Source organism: Struthio camelus, chromosome 4 (genome assembly GCF_040807025.1).
Source record: "Struthio camelus isolate bStrCam1 chromosome 4, bStrCam1.hap1, whole genome shotgun sequence".
Lineage (NCBI taxonomy): Eukaryota > Metazoa > Chordata > Aves > Struthioniformes > Struthionidae > Struthio > Struthio camelus.
In genome coordinates this window covers 33,593,188-33,614,751 of record NC_090945.1, presented here as the reverse complement: position 1 = coordinate 33,614,751, position 21,564 = coordinate 33,593,188, and the positions used below count along the sequence as shown (strand labels likewise).

Sequence of the window (21,564 nt, the reverse complement as noted above, 5' to 3'; positions counted from 1 at the left end):
GTATTTCATTTTATTCCTGTTATGGCTTCAGTATAGTCAGTTCTGAAGCAATTAGCTATAAAAAGTATCCAAGTGCAATATTAGTTAGTTTAGTATTCTGTTTTAAATGGCATATTAAATTCTTTTTTTCATAGTTCTAAAGATTGTGTAGCTGTTGATAAAAACTACAGGGCTCATTGTTAACTGAACTCTTGCATTTGCTAACTTAATGCTCTGAAGTATGGAATTTCGGAGGATATTTAAGTTTGTTCATGTTTTTCAATGTGAAAAGTCTTTCAACATATGCATGAATATGAAGATATGAATGGCTGTATCCTTCAAGCCTCCACTGAAAAAATTTTAGCTGGAGCTGTACATTTGTTCTGATGTTCTAGTAAGGCCAATACAGTCTACGTTGTTGTATTTTACTAAAAAATTATTTCAATTTTCTCCCCAAAGTTTTCTAAAGAGTCCCTTTCCCCTCTTTCTAATATTTCTTTAGAGAGATCTTGTCCAGAATTTTTCTATCTCTATCAGGCAAGATTAGTATCCTAATGCTTATTAAACCTAATGCTTATTAAAAAGGCTACTTATTTGCAATAAACTATTGAGAAACTTTGTGAGGCCATATAACCTAACTTTGCGGTTGTAGATGCAGCTTATGTTGCCCCAGATGAGAGGAGCAAGAGAATCAGAGACTCTCGTGGAAGCTGCTGTATGCATACATCTCACACGGTTGTCACTAAAGCTTTTTTCGGTCCCTTTGGACCAAGCTCAGCTTTGGCTAAAGGGAAATTCTACCTGCTTATGGCTGAACTAGGCCCATGACATTTGTGGTCACAATCCATAAACAAATTTCAAAGATAAATGCTGAACTTTCCTGGAACCCTCTCTGCAGAGTACAAACCACAACGCAGCTTTCCTCCTGCGTCAGGACCGGCTATCCTATCCCAACTCCAGTATCCTTGTGCAAAGGTATCCAGCGCAATAAGTATTTCACAATCCGTTTATCTCTTTTCATAATTTTTTTCCAGAGTGAGGATAAAGTTCAGACTGTTTGAGAGGTGTGTATTTTTTTTGTTACCTTTTAATATGCAACTGCAGTAGAGAAATGGAGACCCCAGCAGAAATGCTATGCTGGGAATAGTCATTGATTTTTCTTGAACTTTGTATATGACGTGTTAAATGATTTATTTTTGAGCAACTGCATTGCAAACAGGTGGTGTTGAAGCCATGAGAGAGGTGGAGTGAAAGAGTTATGCTGAGGAAATGTATCATGACTTTTTAAGCTGTTTGAACGCACACATTTTTTTAAACAGATTTGTAGACTTTCCTGTTTATCTTCCCCCCCCCCCAACATTATTAGTTTTGTAACTATTTAGTTTATAAAGGATAAAAGATAGTGTAATATATGAACACTATATAATTCTCAGTACTCTTTATTTCACTGTTACTAGTTTTTGAAAAATATGACCTCTGTGAAAGTCTTAAGGAATTTTCATGCCTGACTTAAGAGGCAAAATTTGCTGGGTTTTATTTTGTTATTGTTTAAAGTTGCAGTACATGGAAATGGGGTAATATTTCCTGATTTGTTTTTTGGTAGTTACCTCTAGATAACATTACCTTAATTATTCAGTAGTGCTGAAAGCTATAAAATATTAACTTAGTACTGACTGCCCTTAGACTGAGAGAGTAATAGCACAGGCAAAGAGAAGAAAGCAGATCTCTTAAAACCACAGTCAGTGAAATACTTATTAGGAAAAGACTAGAAATTCTGAATTCTCTCTGTTTAAATACAGAAATAGTGGAGCATATGTGGTATTTTCCCCAGGAAGGATGAGAGAGCTGAGCAGCTTAGATCTTTTATTTAAAATATATTCAAAAGGAGTATAACACAGTATTTCCCATTTATGTATATGTATATGGTTTTGTATCGTTAGGAGTATGTGAGTTGCTTAACACAGTTTTATTTTGAATTAATTGGTGCATAGAAAGTAATAGGAAATGTCCACCTTCTGGATATTTGTGTGTATAGCTCTGTGATAACAGAGCAACAGGATTGTATTATTTTGTCCATAGAGGACAAGGGATTTCTATTCCCAGGCAGAACTGTCCCTGTTGGACCTGCTGTAGAAATCTGTGCTATAGATTGTACATTACTTCCTTCTGTGAGTCCCGGTTCTCAAATACATCTTGCATTGGCTAGCTGAATAGGTCAGGTCAATGTTTACCTGTTCCTTATATGTTTAAAGTTGAAAACTTGTTTCATAGGTGCCTCAAGCTGTGAGTTCTTGGTTTGGTTTTGGGTGGTTTTCCAAGAATAGTTTTTGATCACTTAAAAATAATTCCTTGAAGAGACTTACATGCTTGATTATTATTATTATTTTTTTTTTTGAGTTGGTTGTTTATATTCGACAGATAGGTCAGAGAGGTTTCTTTTATCATTTTCTGCAAAATCCACCCAGTTTTTAAAACTCCAGAAAACTACTGTATACCAATCAGCAGTGCTTGTCAGACTGGCTGCTAAAATTTCTAAAGTTTTATTTGTGCACAGGATGCCATGGTCTCAGAGAAGTCCATAGTGAGTGAATGACCTATCTGGTAGGTCTTGTAGAACCTCTCATGTAATAGTGAATAATAGTACAAAACCGAAGCAAAAAGTAGCCTTGATAATAAGATATTAATTGCTTGAACGCACTCAAGTTCCTTCATCACAACAGGTTTTTGAATTTTTACATAGTCGGCTAGCTTCAGGACTTATCAGTACTTACCTGTGGTTCTACTGGCGCTAAGTAGGATATAATTTCATCATTTCATGTCAGTGAGAGTGCAGAGAATATAAATTAGAGGTATTAAGGGGTTAAAATTAAAAAAAAAATCTTTATACAATTTTATTACATTACGCATTTCATAACAATCATTTATTATTCATGTTGAATGAGACACTGTGATTAATTGAGGAAAAACAAAACTGCACAAAACCATGCACATGCTTGAGTAATCATGCAGTTAATAATATGGTTAATCTTGCCACGGGTATGAGTCCAAACAGAAGGAAAGAAATTAAGTCATTAATATAAAACATGAGAATAAAATATTGCTTCAGCTCTATCATATAAGCAAAAGCATTTCCTTAATTTGACCTAAGCTGACTCCAGTATTTTCTAATGGAATAGGAAAATAAAAAAATATAGATCTAAAACAATTCTATACTAAAATACAATTTAGGATTAAAATGTAAATTCCACAGATACCATTCTGAGTATTACTGATTTTGAGGCTCTTTGCTATCATGTGATTCAAGAGAATTATTGTATGCTATTAAATGATAATCACAGACTTAACCTGAAAGGATGATGCTGTTTGAAGATTTGAGTCTTTCAAAGATAAGCAAGTAATAAAGTATCTCAGGAAAGAAAAGAGTTTGAATGCAGGAAGGAAGGAATAGGTTTAAATTAGTTATTATATTGTTTGCATTTTTGGATAATGAAGGGGAGAGGAGGGTAGAAATGCAAAAAGGACCCTCCAGCTGTGAGGAACAGTATAAAACATTCTTAAGGCTCTGCAAATCAGGGCTGTACAAATATTTAAGGAATACAATTGATGGGCACAACCTACTTTTTAGTTTTTAGTTAGTTGGCAGGTAGGGTTTACCAGAACCTGAGAAATTTCTCAGGGAATTCTGTAAGAAGAGAAAATCAGCTATTGTCTTCAAGAGATTCTACGTGAAAATCATTAGGAAAGAAAGACAAATATTCTTTTATTCTTTTTTGTGTTATTTTCCCGAGAAGGGATTAAATCCTCCTCCAATTATTTGCCTGTTTCAGAAAGAAGATAGTAAAAAGGCTATGATTTTTTACTTCTAGAGAGAATGTTATATTGTTTTGGTGGGTTGTTGCCTATATATTATAGGACTATAACTTGTCGTAAAGGAAAATGAGGGTAATTTTCATCTTTTTTGTAGAATAGAAACAAGTAAATGTTCATCAATAAACATGTGCACTTTAAAGCACAATGTGTTGACAAAAATAATTCCTGTGCTCTTTACTTTTAAAAGTATGGAACAGAGTTATAGCCCTAAGCTTCCTTTACTTATGAGTGATTGGCTGCTTACGGTTTATATTTACTCCAAAGCTTTTGTTTGTTAAATATTTACAACTTTGTGGCTTTTTTAATACTATAAAACTTTTGAAAATTTAATCTGTAGAATTGTCTGATTTTGTTTTGAATCCTGCTAAGGACTTTGCTTCTGATGCTTTGTGAAAGTGGCTTTGAGAAGCTAATTTTGCTTGGTGGAGAGGAGTAAAATGCTTCCTTTTCCAGTTTTGAATTTGCCATGTTTGCTTCATTAGAAATCCCATCCCTGGATTTTGAAGCTGGATGAATCAAAGTTACTTCTTTGTCCTCATATAGCATTTTTGCTTTATGTGCTTTTATCATATCTCCTCTTACTTATCTCTTCTCTTAACAAAAAACCAAAAAGCTGATCTTTTCAGCGTCATCTGTTAACATGTGAAGATTTGTGCTGTGTCCTTAATGAAGCAAACTGCTATTCCTACTGCTCCTTTTTCTAAGATAGAATAGGAGATCCAAAACACTTCTGTGAGGGACCACCACCTCCTGACTGATCTTGCTCAACACAGTGTCTTGCTGCTGGTTTTTGCATTATTTTGTTTTTATTGTCAGTGACCACAGCTCTTCCCTGTGTTCTCCACAGTAGCACCCACCTGGACTGTTGAAGCTAGTGGTATTTTTGCCCAGGAGTTCACTGGGAAGATGATTTCAGCTTTAGGATGTTTTCTTCAATTAATTTGAACGTGTTGCATGTGACTAGTCAAAGTACTTTTTCCAGCAGTTATTACTTTGTGTTTGTCAGCGCTGAATACTTTTCCTTTAGACTTCTAAGCCATCCTTTTATCCTCATACCCTGTGGGATGAGAAAGTGACTTTTTCTATTGCTGCTGCGACCATTAGAGTGCCTGGCGTACAGCAGGCGCTGCTTCGATAGACACTGCCTACGTGAATAATGAAGGAAAGTCTCTGTGCCTCTTTCTGGTACATTCAGTAGTTTATTATAATCATGGGCCAATGGTGTGTTTAAGAAAAAACCCAACTCACTCATGAGTTGATAAATCAAAAGGCACAATATTAATTTTGGCCTCAAACTTCCTGTGATAGCGGGCTTCACAGAAAACTTGCTTGGAACCAAAAAATTGCATGTAATTTTATGCTACGAGTCTTAATGCACTGCTACAAACTACTTGATTGTTTGTAATCTTAGAAACGTGTCCAGTCATGTAGTCTTTATAGACTCCGGTTGGCCCGATATAGTTGCTCGTAATGAGGAAACGTAGGTGGCTGAGTCCAGGCACAGGCAGCCCCAAACTGTCTTGCATGTCAGTGTACCAGGCTGCTAAACGACTCGACTTTCCCTCAGTGGGGGAAGGCTGAGTAAGGCTTACGTCCCTGCAGGGCATATTAGTGCCCACTAATTGAGGCTATGTACCTCAAGAAGTCATTCAGAGTATAAGAGGAGGTTACTGGTGTTAAACAGGAGCCTGAAATGAAGGTCCGTGACGCTTCTAATGCTGCTGTGGGATCCTAAGGAGTCTCATAATTTGTTCTTTCAAGTTTTCATCCCTGTGTTGTATTAGTGCCAGTGATCATTGAGCTTTGTACTAATGATGTATGTACTACAGAGCGCTTTCAGCAGATCAGGGTCCAGTATTGAATTTTTCTGCCAGAATGGCAAGAGAGAGGCTTGAAGAAAGAGTAAAAAGCACGCCTGTGATTTCTAACGAGGAACTTCTTCCAAACATGAGGGAAATCATTGGTGAAAGCTGGCATCAATAGACAGCTGAAGGAAAGAACTGATATGGAAGAGCGAAAGTGTCTGAGAAAGGCTTAAAAATAAGGTAACTGGCTTATGTTTAATGTGAAGGAGGAGGAATGGGACAGACTGTTTACACCAGCCTTTTGACTAGTAAAGGGGGGGCAAGACTGTATGTCCAGGTCACAGAGAAAAATATTGAAGTAATCAAGGAAGGAGACAATGGAAGGTTGGTTGAGAGTTTTCACTGTGCATTCGCAGAAAAGACTATCTTGAAGATGGTTTGTGGAGCTAAATAGCAGGATTTAGATAAAGGTTGGATTTGATACTGTAGGAAGGGTTGAAGTTGATGCTGAGCATAGGATTTGTCATCCTGTTGTGTACGATTACCTAGAAAAGGCTTTGAGGGGGGATTTGCCGCGGGGGCAGAGGAAGAGAAATAGCTCTGTTTTAACAATATTGAGCTTGCTCTAAGCTAGCTGCTCTGTTGACCAGTTGTTCAAAATTTCATGGCTACACTGAAAAGGTGAATCAGTAATCAATTTGTCCTTTGGGGGAACAAGTATATATTATGAATATTAATTTCCTAATTGTAATATTGTGTGTTATGTGACTTGTTGCACCGTTGTTGTTTGATGCAATTACTATTTGAAGTGTGTTTCAAAGTTCTTCAGTGAAATAAGCTCCAGTATAAAGTATCAGGATATTATTAAAGCAAAATAAAGGTATTTTTAAGATTGAATGTAAAGTTGTTTTTGGATATTACTTTGGCTGTAAACCTCTGATGCAGAAAAATAAAATGTTTCTTCAATCTGTTGGTTTACTATTGGGAAGGTGCAAACCAATGGTGATAATGCATAGTACTATGAAATAGTGTTGATGAGGCTTAGGTATAAAAATGATAATCTTATTTTCAGCAATAACTCAGAAAAGAATTGTAATGACTCACCAGCAGCAGTGACAAATAGTAAGAATTCATATGACGCAAATATTAAAATCCTAAATGTCTTAGATCCATTATTGCGTTTGAAAAAAAGGCTGGTTTTAGAGGAGTAATATCTACCCCAAATAATACTTTTATTTTATATGTTTGATTTTATCTTTATTTTCTTAAGGAAAATAAATGTAGAAAAAGTAGTATTTAAAGTGTTCCTGCTATATATGTGTTCCAGACTGCCATAAAACTGCAACCTTACTTTAATAAAACCTTACAGATTAGGAGTGTCTTTTTATGAGATCCTACAGGCTGTATTTTGACTTCAGTAATGTATATGCGTTTCTGAGATAAAATCAATACAAGCTTCATTCACACGGAAAAGAGCAGGATTTGACTTTCTTTGAAAATATGTTAGAATTAACTTGATGAGATTTGAACTTTCCCTTCCTGTTGATATGGGTGTCCATAGAGTTGAATTATAGCTAGTCAGTTAAACCAGTTTTGGCTCGCAAGTGATGTTTTAGTTCGAGATGAGGGCTTTCTACTCCTGCTGTCACTTGCCTTGAGCATGAGCCCCGCAGCTCCAGGGGTGCTGGGCTCAGCTGCTGCGGGGGGCAGAGCAGAGCACCCCAGCCGAGAGCTGTGCGGAAGAGGGTGGGACTGAAATAGGATTCTGGGGGTAGAAAGGGTCATCTGGACCTTCTGAGGCGAAGACAAGGTAAGGGGTCTACGCTGGCCGTAGCAGTGGGTTTCCCAGGGGATAGAGGACTCTGGGTGGGACGTATTCACCCCTCCCCGTGTAATGTTCTTCCTATTTCTGCAGAATGATATGTTGCTATACAGGAGGAGTAGGATAGTCACGGTGCTCAGCCAGGTCCAAGTGTTGATCCCAAAACTATTAAACTAAGTTACCGTCTAAATATCAAGTGCCAAAATACCTTCACTGTAAATAAATACTATGCCAAAACTTACAGGCCTTTCTTAGGAGGAAGCCCTGAAATTTTGGTTCAGTGGGAGTCTCATTTTCAGGCTGTGTAAAACTTACAAGGAAAATGGTGGGTATGTGTGATTACTGCTGATGATTCTTATGGTACTACAGTGCTGGTTTATATGAATGGGGGAGAATGGGACAGATTCATCTACTTCTGTTCTTCACGTGAATAAAATGGAAAACAGTAATCACACATTATTAGTAAAACTCCAAGGAGTTCTTGTATGATAATCTTCATTTCCATTTTGATACGTTATAAGACACATTAAACAAAATAAAAAGCTTGAGTGCTGCTTCCACTGCCTTCAGTCTGATTTGGCTGTTGCTTTACTCAGAAGCAGGATTATGCCCATATAACTTTACTCTAATACTGCTTACTTTAACATAAAGCGAATAACGATGGGGGAAGCATCAGTGTGGGGCTTTTTTGTTTGTTTAAGAAATAATTTTAAGAATTTGTAGCTAGTGCTCAGAACTGCTCCTGTGGGTTTTCCTATGTTCCTGTGCTGTCTCCTTGTTAGGTTTCTTTCTTTTTTTTTTTTTTTTTTTTTTAAAGTAACTTTCAATTATCCGAGAGTTATCCTCTGGGAATCTTTTTTGAGACTTCCAAGAATTGCGGTGAAACCCTCTGCTTGCTACTTTGATGGAAGTGAGGAAAACTATTTGATCATGTTGCACAAGATTTCTGAACAACTGCAAACAGTTGAAAACTCAAGATCCTTCATTTTCAGTGTCATTAAAAGCAGAGTCCCCAAAGGATAAAATAATAGATGTGGGATGAACTTAAGTAGCAAGTGGGGAAAGCAAACAGAAGGCCCAGTGCACTGTAACTATACTTGTTTGTGTAGGAAATTAAAGTGATCTCAATTTCATTTAGGTCACCTCTCAAAAGAATGTACAGGAAAACTGATAATTTGCTAAAGGATTTCCTTTTGGATTTTCAGTGGTATGTTTGGTTTCCATAACACTGCTGTTTTGACCTGATGAACACAGCTGTAAGGCTGAAGATTAGGTGTTAGGGGATGGGTTTTTTTTCAGCAGTAAAGAAATGTGGAGGCTCGTGTGTTGGCTAGACTGACGTTTGTAGAAATGGTGCAAAAATTGTGTTTATGGTATGCATGAATATATCCAAAGAATAGACCTTACCAAAACAGCTCTTCTGCAAGCATTGCAAAAGAAAACAAACTCAAGATAATGATTTATTTCGGTAAAGAAGTGCTTTTTATGCTTGTTAACAAACAGATTTTGGATTATTGCCATCTCTTTTTGCCTTTTGATACAGGAATCAGGAACTTAAAGAGTTGGGAGAGCTTGCTCCTCACTGGGACAATATGCGTAAAAATGTTATTGCTCACTGTGATCAGATGTTGAGCTTGTACCAGGATACTCTTGCAGAGCTCGGGAAGCATACAGGTATGAAAGTAGCCTCCCCTTTCTTGGAGAGGTTAAGAATTAACTAGGTTAATTGCCATTTTGTACTTGAGTGTTCAGCAGAAATAAAACACAGAAAAAATGAAATATGTATAATCTTTGTATTTCAGTGATACTCACTGGTGCCCTATTTCTTTTTTTAACATGCACTCCAGCAGATTTTTGCAGTTAACATGGTACATGGTTATACAGCAGCCAAAAAAGTCGGAAAAGTGGGTGTGCCTGTTTTGTGTGCACGTTCACTTGAATATAGTGCTCTGCAGGTATTGAATACTGTCTGCCAACTGAAACCAGTTAGTTTCAAGAAACTAACTCAAGTTGCATTTAACAGTATAACAGTAACATCTAGCTGTGATGTGCATATCCTTAGTGTAGTAGTCGTCGCTGTCCACAGCGTGCCAGAAAAGCACAGTATTTATATAGGACAGGCAGTCTGTCATCGTCCAGAAGTAGATCTGTATACTCTGCCTGCTCGTGCGCTACGGAGCGAGTGCTCTTGTACTCTGAAGTGCACCAGGTGCTTGTTCTGTAAATATCTGGCAGGGTCCTGTGGTCAGGGGCTGTAATGCATCATCACGTCTGCGTGCCAGTTAAGTAAGACAGCACTGGTGACAAATGTGCAGAGAGGGCATCTGGTAGTTTCCTCCAGTAGGAACTCTCGCTCATAAAAAGAGCAAGAGATGACTGCAGAACAAATCATTTGTTCCTTTGAACTTCTTTTCTTTTGATGGTCCACAAATCACCCGAGGACAATTCTTTTCTATTTTTGAAACTATTGGAATTATTTTCAGAATAACGCGCTATTATTTTAAGCAAATGAAAATTTGTCTGTTTATAACCTGCTTTTACATATGGGCACCCGAACACCTTCCTGAAAGGAAGCAGGCCCGCTTGTTCTCAATGACTACAGAGCCTTGTTGTTGTTGCTGCGTTCTTGCTGGTATCAGATTTGTGATGCCGGTGCTCACACTTCCCATCTCAGCATGTGTTTTCCATGACCGTGCTGCCATTATTGCTTACGTATGCTTTTTCGCTCTATATTCTCTCACAAATAGGTGTTCCCACTAGGGCCTTACTCCTGCAATTTTGTGTGTGGGCATAGTAATGCATGTGAGAAGTAAAAAGGACTTTGTATATTGTATTACGTAGATGTACGTTTGCAGCCTGGAGTATTTCTGAAAAAGGGATACTTCACAGGTATGAATATTTGTGAAAATGGAGGTGTAAGTGATAGTAGTATATTAGTTTTGAAAAGCCATTTGCATAGGGAAGACTTGCAGTATTTTCTTAACAATTTCTAGCTTCCTACATAGAAGCCTGTTTAAAAAAAAAAAAAAAAGAGAAAAGAAAAAGACCTTAATATATGTTGTGAGAAGTGGAGCAATGAGTTTTTAGTTCAATATGCAACTGAAATGCACAGCAGAATAATTTCTTTTTATACAGATTTGGGTGCATTGCTTTTATTATAATGTGTATGTCGCGTTTAGTATTTGCGACACAGATCCTTCTCTTCCAAAAAATGCATTAAAATTGTGCTTTTGTCCTTTATCCATCATCTTTTAATACAGGACTGAGCATGGTTTTTGTCATTCCAGATTGGTCTGAGATAACTATTCTTGGTCCCAAGGCAAAAAAGGAAAAGATAAATCCTGTTTTAGTCTATGAGCAAAAGATGAGCTTTAACTGAACCCAGACATTTCAGGAGCAGTTGATCACCCGCTTAAATATGTGTATATGGGGTGGGGGGGGATGGAAAGCTCATCTGTTACACTAAATTTTGTATGATCATTTGCATCTTAGGTGCAAAAGAATAATTTAGTCTTATTCATGATTGTTTGCCATCATCAGAATATTGCAGTTCTGATTTTGGCAGAGTACCACCTGATCCAGCATGAGAGTTCCTATATTTCTGTGCTTTAACAAATTTATGGGTTTTTTTATGCTTTGCTAATTACATTTTGAAAGCATTCCATAGAGCATCATATACAAGGCAATAAATACAGATTATGAAGGAATCAATGTAATAATTATCTCTTGCAGGAAAATATTGAAATCACCTTTTGAGATTTAAAAAAAAAAAAGGCAATGTAATCTATTAAACATAAATCCTGAAAGGTCTATAGTGTGCCAGGTGAATTTGAAAAGGGTTGGTGATGTTTACTGACTTGTCTTAACTGTGCTTTGAGGTAACTGCAGTGGACCTAGGGAATCCAAGATTACTGAAGGAGGACACATGTAAAGAGAGCAGTAATCTTCCTCTCTCTCTATAAAATCAAAATAAAGACACCGCCCCCCCCCCCAACACGTACAGACGCAACCTAATAATGGTAGTAAAGGTGAAAAATAATAATTAAGGAGGGAAGTTGGAAGCCAGCACTCAAGTACATACCTAAATCTCATTTCTTTAGCCACCTTTTTTTTCCCCCCACTAATATTAGTGGGAAAACTTTCCAATAACGGGGAAGTTATTTATTTATGTACGATAAAAAACCCTTCTTTTTCATCTTGTGCTAAAAGTTACTTTAACATTTGAAAGCTGATTTTATTGTAATCAGTGAGATACGTACACGTTTGAAAGCCAAACAGTACAGTCTTTTTAAAGTAAATGTTGTCGTCTTTGTACTTTATAGTAGGTGGTATAAAGACCCCTGTACTATTTTTATGCTTATTTATTAAATAAATTAAATTAGATAAATTCTTTGGATAGTGAGTGTTCCTTCAGAATTGTTCCATAGAAGTCTAATGTGTTTTTGTGCACAATGTACTTAGCATTTCTCCTCAACTCTTGTACTATATTTAAAGTTGTTGATGTAAATGCATGCTTTAATTAAGTGGTGCCTTAGTTATTTAGTTGACTGAGAGTTTGTTTTGCTTTTGGAGTGCTACAGGCTAACACTGCTTTCCCTGCACCCAGGGACTTGCACCCCGATCTGATCTTCTGGGGAGCTATAGCTGCGTGACTGGTTTTAAACGTATCACCGACTTCTCAGGGCATATCCTGTTGTTCTTTGTGTGCCCTCTGTTTTTTTTCTTGGTGAGCTGTGGGGAAGCTGCCTTCTCCTTCTGGGCACCTAGTGGGAAATATGGTATAGTACTGGCAGAAAACTAATGCTGGTCAGGCTGGATGCAGGCAGAGCTGGGTGCTCTCAGGCACTCCAGTATGTTAGCTCTCCAAGTCTAGTAGAGTCATTGAAGTGGGGGTCACAGAGGTTTGTGTGGTTGAGAATGAGGAATAATTAAGGTGAAGCGAAATTAGACGCATAGTTAATCCTTCACTGAGGGCTACACAATTTGCAGCTAGACATTTTTGCTCACATCTTGGTCTAGGATGTTCTGTGGTTGTAGACATCAGTGGTAGGACTCTCAGCCTGGGGCTTGCCCAAGCGGTGGTGGCCTCCGAGATGGCTCCTGCTAGGAATCTCTTTTGCCTGCTGGGCTTGAGAGGCTAGAAATTGCAGTGCTTAACGTGGGCCCAAGGAGCTCCCTTAGGGAGGTGGATAAGAACCCTCAGATCCCGCTTCCAGTGTCTCAGGCCTTGGGTGCAGGTGCCACCTGAGCTCCAGGTTTCCCTTGAGCTGCTGAGATGACCTTCACTGCTCTTGTAATATAATATCATAGAATTTTCCTCCATTTTGAAGCACTGTAGTTGGAGAAATGATACTCCTGTATGGAGGAAAATAATATTCAGCTAATAACCTTGAGGATAATGATGGATATGTAACTGAGTATTTTCACCTTAACTGTCTGTTTTACAGTTTAATACCAATTTTAAAAATATTCTTCTGCACTCTTCTTAGTATTGAGTTCTGGGAGGAGTCTATCCCATTGACTAACTGTCTGTATATCCATTTACCAGTCTACGATATGTCTTTAATCACAAATTTAATTTTATTTCAAATCCCTCTCAAAAAAATGTTAATTTCATTTTTTCATCTGAAAGATTTTATTGTAAATTGGTTTGATGTTCTGAAGTCTAGTACTGTAGGGTGCTGAGTACCTTTTGCAAAGCATTATGCCCTCAATGTAAGCACTCAGTCTGCCTTGCTTAAAAACTGAAGCCAAGAAATTGTCTATGAATATTTCTTATGCTGTTGAATTTTACAGCATGTATTAGCTTAAAGCTAACATCGCAAAACTGAGCAGAGGCACCTCATCTCATCACACCAGTGCAGTGATGATGCCAGTAGTGTTTCTCTATCATCTCTGAGCGGTGTTAATGTATGTCTAATTTCTATCACAATTACGTAAGGTTAGATCTCTGCCTAATTGCACACTTATTTCTCTTTTTAGTAGCATTTTGTTTAATTCTTGTAAAATTTTCATTAAGCTGGTGTGTTTTCTTGTAGCTTTAGTGCTAGAGAGGTATGGGAGTATGTTTAGGCTTACTATAGGTTTTTACATGCTTCTGCTGACCATTACTTGCTTTTAACCAGGTTTTTCTTCCTTGAACACTTTTAACAAGTATATTGTAATTATCTGTGAAACAAAGATTAATCTCTATATATGGTTTTCAGAAGTTTGTCCCCACTCCTTTTTGAAAGGAGTAGCATAGCCATGTGGATTGAATTGAATGCGTATTTTAATATGTCCCACTTCCTACTCTTTCAAATATGCAGGGGGAAAAAAAACCTAAGAAATGGAGGTATTTGATATTTTGTTTAAAAAAATGAAGAAAAAAAGAAAGAGGGGAAAAAAGGGGAATGATAGAGGGCAAGAGAGCGTCCCGGGTCTCTGGTCAGCTGCAAAGAGATAATTCATTTACTGTTTTATCTGAAATAGAAGAAGTTGTAGGGTTAAAAAAACCACTTCATTGTTGTCCAGAAAATTGCTTCTATCTGTAACGCTGAAAACCGGATTTTGCTGAAATCCTGAAGTCTTTTTCCCACAGATAAAGCGTGCTTCATATTCTGAAACATGCTTACAATATTGTCTTAGTAAATTTAGTAAGACAGGACAAGTGGTTGGTGGTTGGACAGGACAAGACAGGATGGTTTTTCTGTATAAGCTGTACATATTATAACTTAAAAATTACAAATGTAGTAATGAAAGCAAGACAAACATATGTTATTACTTACTGTATTTGCACAAAAGCAACATTGAGAGAACGCTGTAGAGAATGCAAATTCAAGTACTCACAAGATAGAAAATGCTAAAATTAGAGATGTGGGTACAACTTCAATTCAGTCTCTTCAAGTATTTATATTTCAACGCGTTCTTTACTTTCCCAGTGTCATGGATTCACATGAAAAGAGATATCACTTTAGAGTTTGGCCTTTGTAGTCTTCTGGAGTTACATTAGGCAGTGTGTTGCCTGAGCTTTGTATGAGGCTGTTCCCTTCCTTCTGAAACTGAGCCTGAAAGTTGCCGTGCCCAGGAGTACCTGTGCAACTGCGTTGGACACCTGGATCTGCTCCCACGTGGGAACCAGTCCTAGCAGGATTAGCTTGCAATCAGCAGCACTTATAGCTAGGAACCTGACAAGGTTGCTTTTCTAAATTAGATCAGGCTTCTGTTATCTGGCTCCGGATGCAAAATTTCTGACGCAGCTTGCTGTCTTGTGAAGCCTCAGTTTTAAGAGGAGGCCAACTGGCTGCATTCCCCTTGGAAAGCCATGGAGTGCTTTCACCTCTGGCTTGGCTCCTCTACCAGCTGTCCAGCCAAAGGTGGAGAAGCTGGCAGGGGAAAGCACCGAGGCGTTGACAGCTGCTCTTCTCCCTCCTTGGCACCTTAAAAGCAGGATTAATGCTAATGTCACTGCTTTGTTACTAGCTGAACGATTGCTTGTCTTTAAAAAGATGCTTTTGCAGATGTAGATTGTCACAATTCTGAAGGACTGACTCCATGTAAGTCAATTAGATAAAACTGTCTCCAGGCTCCATAGCTTCAGGGAAGACTTTGTTCCCTCCTAGGCAACATACAGAAGGGGAGATGCTATCTGTAAATACAGTTTTCCAAAACATTCCCCCGCTCCTCTCCTGTGAGCATATATTGTATTTTCCAGGAAATACCAACTTCATTCTGAGCTGGGCTCTTTGCACGTTTAACGAAGGAGGCTGTTTTTAGTAGACCACCCCGTTTATTTTGGAAATTGAAAGACTGCAGTGAAAGTGTTGGGAGATTGCATTAGTGTTAGACAGCAGTTTTGGTTTAGTAGTATAGTTGCTCAAAATGGACATTTAAGAAAGTTAGGACTATTTTATATTTATACTGTTTTTGTGAACACTTTTATCCTCAAAAATGGGAGGCAATTTTTGGAAATATTAAGTATTTTTGTTTCAAAATAATATTATAACAAAATTTTGAAAGGGTTAGGCGACAACAAAACAAATCATTTCAGGTTGATCTAAAACACATCTGGTGATTTTGGGAGGGAGTAGAACTTGAAACTTTTTTTATTTTAGTTTGACCTGAAATGATTTTTTTTCCTGATTTTTGTTTTTTTTATTTCCATTTCAGTCATGAAACTGAAAATTCTATTATTCGTCCAGCTCCAGAAGGAGAAGAAAAGACGATCAAGGTTAAGGCAATTGAATATTGCTCTGGAGAACTGGACACTATCCCTGCCTCTGTCACAAAGTCCCTATGTGACACTAGGCAAGTCAGACTTTTCAGAAGTGATCACTGTGTGGTGTTCTTTTTTGGAAGCCTGACAACAGTCACAGGCTCTATTTTGCAGAAGCACTGAGTACTTATGGATATGACTCGAATCAGTGGGAGCTGTGCTTCCAAAATACAAAGTGCTGTCTAACTGCGCACTCTACAGGATCAGATCCCCCCCCATCTCATATTAATGCATTGTTTTTTAAATGCTTCAACCTTTAGTTAATTCCTGCCATTAAGATGGGTGAACTTATGACCTTTTATTCAGCCACTTAAAATTATTCTGTAAGTATTTGTAGAGCCCTCAGACTATGATGATGATGAGCCTGATGGCCAGGTTTGAGGAAATGAATAAGCATATCTTTGTAGAAGGCTTGAGTCCAGGTAACAAAGTAACAGTTGGAAGCCTGATATTGAAATGCTGCTTTCAAAGCGAGCACCAAAGATCCTACATGTTGAATGAGCTGGAAAAAGCTAGTAGGCAATATGTTATTAAAGTCTGTTTCATGGTTCCTATTCAAGTGAATGTCAAATTAAGGTTGCATAAACTGTCTACGTTCTGGTATTTCCCAACTTCAAAGAGTTTAATATTGCAGCAGTAATAACTATTGTAACAGGAGGATTTTTGTTTTCTTAATCCTTAAGTACAACTAACTTGGTTATTTAAAAGAAAAAAAAGAATAATAAAAATGAATTGTATTGTGTAGATGATATTGGCAAATGCAGATTGAAATCTTAATTGCACTGGATGGATCTGTCATACCTGAGCTAACAAAACAAATGCTAGCAATAGGTGGTTGCTATCCCGTATGTTTCTGGTATCGGAGGGGCAGGGATTCTTGCTTCACAGGTCTGCCACGAGCAGAGAGGAGTGAAAGGACTTGGGAATGCTGTGCATGGGCTACTCTGGCTCTGGGCAGTGTGTATGTATGTGTATACGTGTGTGTGTGTGCGCATATATATATATATTTTTTAATCATAGTCTCTTCTGTTCCTGGCAGCGTTTCCTTGTCCCAGACACCATTATTGCTCCTTGAACTTTGATCTGGGTCTCAGATGAATTCCCACTGCGCTGTTTCCATTTCTTTTCTGATACAGTTCCAGTTCTCTTGCCTACTCGTCATTTTTTCTTTCGCTCCCCTTGTGGTTTCCAGATTCACGTTCCCCACTGCTATTCCTCGTTGTCAGTGACTTCTGCTTTCAGCCTGCACCCCCAGATTTCACATGAAATCTGAATCATTGACTCTACCAATTCTTTTTCTTGCTACCTTTGCTCTTAGTCTTGGTTCCAATTATTACTACTAGTCTAAGTTACTAAGCCTAGGTAGCATCCTTCATAGGCCCTCCACTCATTTAAGTATAGTACCTGTTCCTAGCTTGGCTCAGTGTAATTAAGAGCAGCCTTTTGAGCAAAAGTTTGCTTATACTTCTGTAGCCTTGGACTGGAGGGTTATCAGTGCCCTCTGGCAATATGGTTTGCATTGGGAGGCTCAAGTATGCTTAGTTCTGTTGAAATTTATGGCAGCTTCAACAGATAGCTTCTAGCAAATCTTGACTGGACAAGTCAAGTATTTACAGTTGGGTCAAACAGACAAATTTTCCCAGGGAGCCCCAACACAAAGTCCAAACTCCAAAATTTGATGGTGCCAAACCTGGGGACCGAAAGAATGGTCACCGGAACTTTTTTTCCCAATGGAAAACTTTTATTTTTCTCAGCTTTTTCTCAGCTTTTTTTGTCAGAAAAGATTGAATCTTTTCTAAGGAATTTTTTGGGGGAAAAAGTCCTGTCTGAATCAGATAAATTTTATTCCAAATGGTTAACATTTGGTGAAATGATAAGGTGCTGAAAAACTGATGTTGGTAAATGTTGGGCTATCTTAGTGAGAAAACTTCTCTTTTCTAATGTGCACCCTTTAATTTTATGTATAAGTCATATCAAATATCTTCAGGTAAATTACATTTTCATACTGTCAGGCTTAAATTAACTTCCTGTGTACTCCAGTAGTAATACTCGGTTACTCATAATCTCATTTATCACTTGGTGATATTTTTGAAGAATGCAACCAGATTTTTTTCAGAGCATTGTGCCTTTTATTATACTGGCTTTTTAAAAAGAGAACTAATTTATAGCTCTTTTTAAGCCAGTTTATGCTTCTTTGTTTGAACTTTCTAAGAAGAATACATAGCCTAGCTAATGTAATTTTTTTTTTTTTTTTAAGAAAGAAAAATTACTTGATGGAAAAAGTAGTATGGTCATAGCTCTGTGCCCCTGTTTTTTAGGACAGCATAAACATAAGACACATTAACTGTGGCATCATTTCCAGCAGACTGCAGACCAATTTCAGACAACAGGAAAAATGTCTATCACCTAGAATAAAAAATTAGATTGTTCTGTGAATTAAAAGCTGTTTTGTTGCCTGCAATATGGGTACATGCTGAGACTTGGTTAGTGAACCATTCTTTTTCTAATATACAATTACACATTAAAAGTAAATTAAAGAAGGCTGCTAACATACAAGTATTGTCCTTGCATTAAAAGAAAAAAAGACAAAACATCTGCTGCGTGCTTAAGATGATGATTCTTTAAACTTTTGTTTTTCAGGTTCTTCCTTCAAATCAAGCTGTAGCAAAGGAGAAAAAACATTAGAATTCATTCCAGTAAACCTCCATCTGCAGAGAATGCATGTGCATAGTCCTCGCTTAAAAGGTAGAGTATATTCTTTAGAGATATTCCCTAAGTGTCTCAAAGTACTTTTTGAAATACAATATAACTGGAAGGTTTAGTTTCCGTTCTGGCCCTTTTTAAGCTGTGAGTATCTTAATTTATATACCTGTTTTCAAGAATGGAGATTAGATGGGCATGCTTTCAGATGAAACCTTATAACCAGAATAGGACTAAAATCTATGTTCTTAGAGAGGCAGATCTTGCTCAATTTGATGTTTTCCCATGATAGAAGGATGCTGGCAGTGGTGTTATTTAAACTTTGTAGATGGCGTATGAAGATGCTTCAGGCAAAAGCACTGAAAGTGGTAGTATTGAATTGATATTTCAGTCAATTTGTGTGCAATCAGGACTTGCGCAGATTTGGAAGAATACTGAGCAGGCAAGAAATTCACAAGAAATACAGAGACTGAGAAGGATAATTCTGGGATTCATTTCATGTTGTGTGTGTTTTGCCAACCAGTGCAATTTGTACCATATTACCTTGTGTAACGTTCGTGTGGTATGACTAGATACAGAAGATTTCTTGTATGACTAATTGTTGCATATTTTATTATAAAATCAAAATCAAGCTTCCAAGTTCATTGATTAAAAACTTCTACTACTCTACAGGCTGAAAGTGTTCGATTTTTCACTTTGATGGGCCCTAGAAACTCTCCATGTGGATATTTTCTGCCTTTGTCTTGGGTCTAAATCTGGCACTTGCCCATTTTCCTTTAGTATTCAGAAAGTACTTTTGGGTCTATAATGACTACAAGTGGTCAGAGCCTTAATTTTGTGTCTTCCCTAGAAAGCAGCTCTGACAGCAGTACATTATATGTTTGCTAAATAGAAAAGGAGATGGAAATATACCACTTACTCCATCACCCGCAACAGCTTTTACTCTACCCCAGTTTTACTTTTAGATGAAATTTCACCTTTCTTCTCCAAAGCCAGTTTGCTTGTGGGATATGATTAATCCACAAACGAAAAACAGATAACTGTTAGAATTGTCTTCTAAATTTAGAACTTTGTCTTGGATTATAAATCTCTGCCCATTTTCTTTAGAGAATGTTCGTTCACTCCCCTGACGTGAGAGCTAGATAACATTGTTCTTGTTATACTCAAGATTACAGATTACAAAACAATAACGAAGAAGAGAATGTATGTTGAGATCATTGAATTTCTGCCTATCCATATATCTTTGCAAGACTGACACTTTAGTTGTAGGGAGCTCTTTTTATTTCTGTATATACGAAATGTGTTCCTCAACACGTTTAGGATATTTTGGTAGCACTACGTAACAATATAACAAAAAGTAATTAAAGATGATTATACTTTCCTTTATTAGGAAAAATTTAAATGTAAATTCTATATCTATTGCATATCTAGCTGTACCATCCATTCAGGTTACGGGAAAAATTTCGTTTTATGAGCACTGAAGGCTTGCATCTTGTATTAGATAAATGCACTCTGAATGGTTTGCAGCAATTGCGCATCCTTTTTGTGCGAGTAGCACTTTGACATGAAATTGGTCTTTCTTACTTGCCATATATTGAACAGAATCCAGAGTATGAGAAGGCAACTGACAGAAGGGGGGAAAAAATAATTAAGGCACAAAAACATTCATAGAGATTGTGATTAAACAAGCTGATGAGCCATAGAGTTGTCATTAACCCTCCCACTGTCAGACAGCTTTAGTTTTGGGATATGAGCATCTATCAGCATGTGCCCATATGGAGACATGCTTTTTGTTCAACATGTTCAGTAATAGGTTTACTTTTACTGAACTCTGATTCGGGTTGTTATTGGGTACTGACATTGAATGGAAAATACCAGCGTGCTTAAACTTCCAGGAGAATAAGCTTTGAGAAAAATATTAACTTGCTGCGTGATAACTGTGTCTCTATCCATTTGATAGATACCACGTTTCCTTTGTTCATCATACTACAGAATTTAAGTTTAAATGTTGCCGTAGTTTTGTTATACTCTTGCTTGCACATTAATCTTGCAATGTTATTATGGGCAAAGAAATGGAGAAACAGAAAATACTCAAGGGTGCTTGTTTTAAATAAAATTGGTATCCCGAGCAGACTTTCATTTTGCCTCTGTCTGCAGTGTAAGACAGCGAGCGTCCCTGATGAAGGCTAGTAGGAGGCTGATACACTGTTCTCGTGGTTAAGATTTGTTGGCTTAAACTCTACATTGAGCTCTGCTTGAGGTGGGGAACCCTCAACTCTTTAAATTGGTCTGGTAAAGGTTAGGTTTACTGAACTTCTGCCATGTCATTATGGTGGTCACCATGTTGCAAAAGCTCTGTTTTATTCGGGCAGGAGGGATGAGCAGTTAGTTGATATTTCTGCATGGCTGGAGGAGTTACTGTTTGTGGCAAGTAGGTAACTGGTGGTAATGTTTCATTTGTATAACGAGGAGATGGGTATATTTTCCCGAGTCACAATAATTATTATGAAGTGATGATTTATTTGAAGCCTAATTTCCTTACATTCTGATCTTCTTGTGTATATTCCTTCTTCAAATTCTGAAGCTGGTTATTTTAAGAATGTCTATTAATGAATAACTTTGGTGGATCACGCTGACAATCTTCTGTAGCTCCTACCACCCTCTGCTGTGCTTTGAGCTCCCCTGCGCTGCAGGGGGTTGCTGGCAGCAGTCCGGTCCCCAGGTGAGCGATGCTTCTGAGGTACTGGGGTGTTTCTCCAGCCATGCACTCACACTGGTGCTGTGTGTCCTTCGCTTGAAGCCATGTCAACTTGTAAACGAAGCACCTCCCCAGTCTCACAACACTTTCTTACATAGCGTGCTCAGCGAGGTGGGAGTGAGACTGCTCCAGGTACGTCAGAAGCATCGTAGATGATTTCTTCTTGCTCTTTTCCCTCTCCCTTACTCTCTTGTGGTAGTTTTGTTTGCCTCATCTTAAAAACCGGATGCCTCCTTTCCTAGAGGCTTGCAGGCAACGATCACAGTGGTTTGTAGGGTTGGAGCGTGTGGCAGTGGCTGAAGAGCTTTCTCCCAAGGTTTGCAGTGAGCAGCACGGGCAGGCGTATGAGCAGGAGCGGGACTGGGGCAGCTGCTGC

The 21,564-nt window shown here is 37.9% G+C and overlaps 1 protein-coding gene across 10 annotated transcripts in view; it reads left to right on the top strand.

The window, feature by feature from the left end:
• Positions 1–21,564, top strand: part of INPP4B (inositol polyphosphate-4-phosphatase type II B) — a 325,541-nt gene that overhangs the window by 217,658 nt on the left and 86,319 nt on the right. For all 10 annotated transcript variants that reach the window (XM_068942137.1, XM_068942132.1, XM_009689286.2 and 7 more), the window contains 2 exons: positions 9,020–9,150; positions 18,371–18,475. In XM_068942137.1, coding sequence (XP_068798238.1) covers positions 9,020–9,150; positions 18,371–18,475 — 236 coding nt within the window. The remainder of the gene's footprint in view (positions 1–9,019; positions 9,151–18,370; positions 18,476–21,564) is intronic.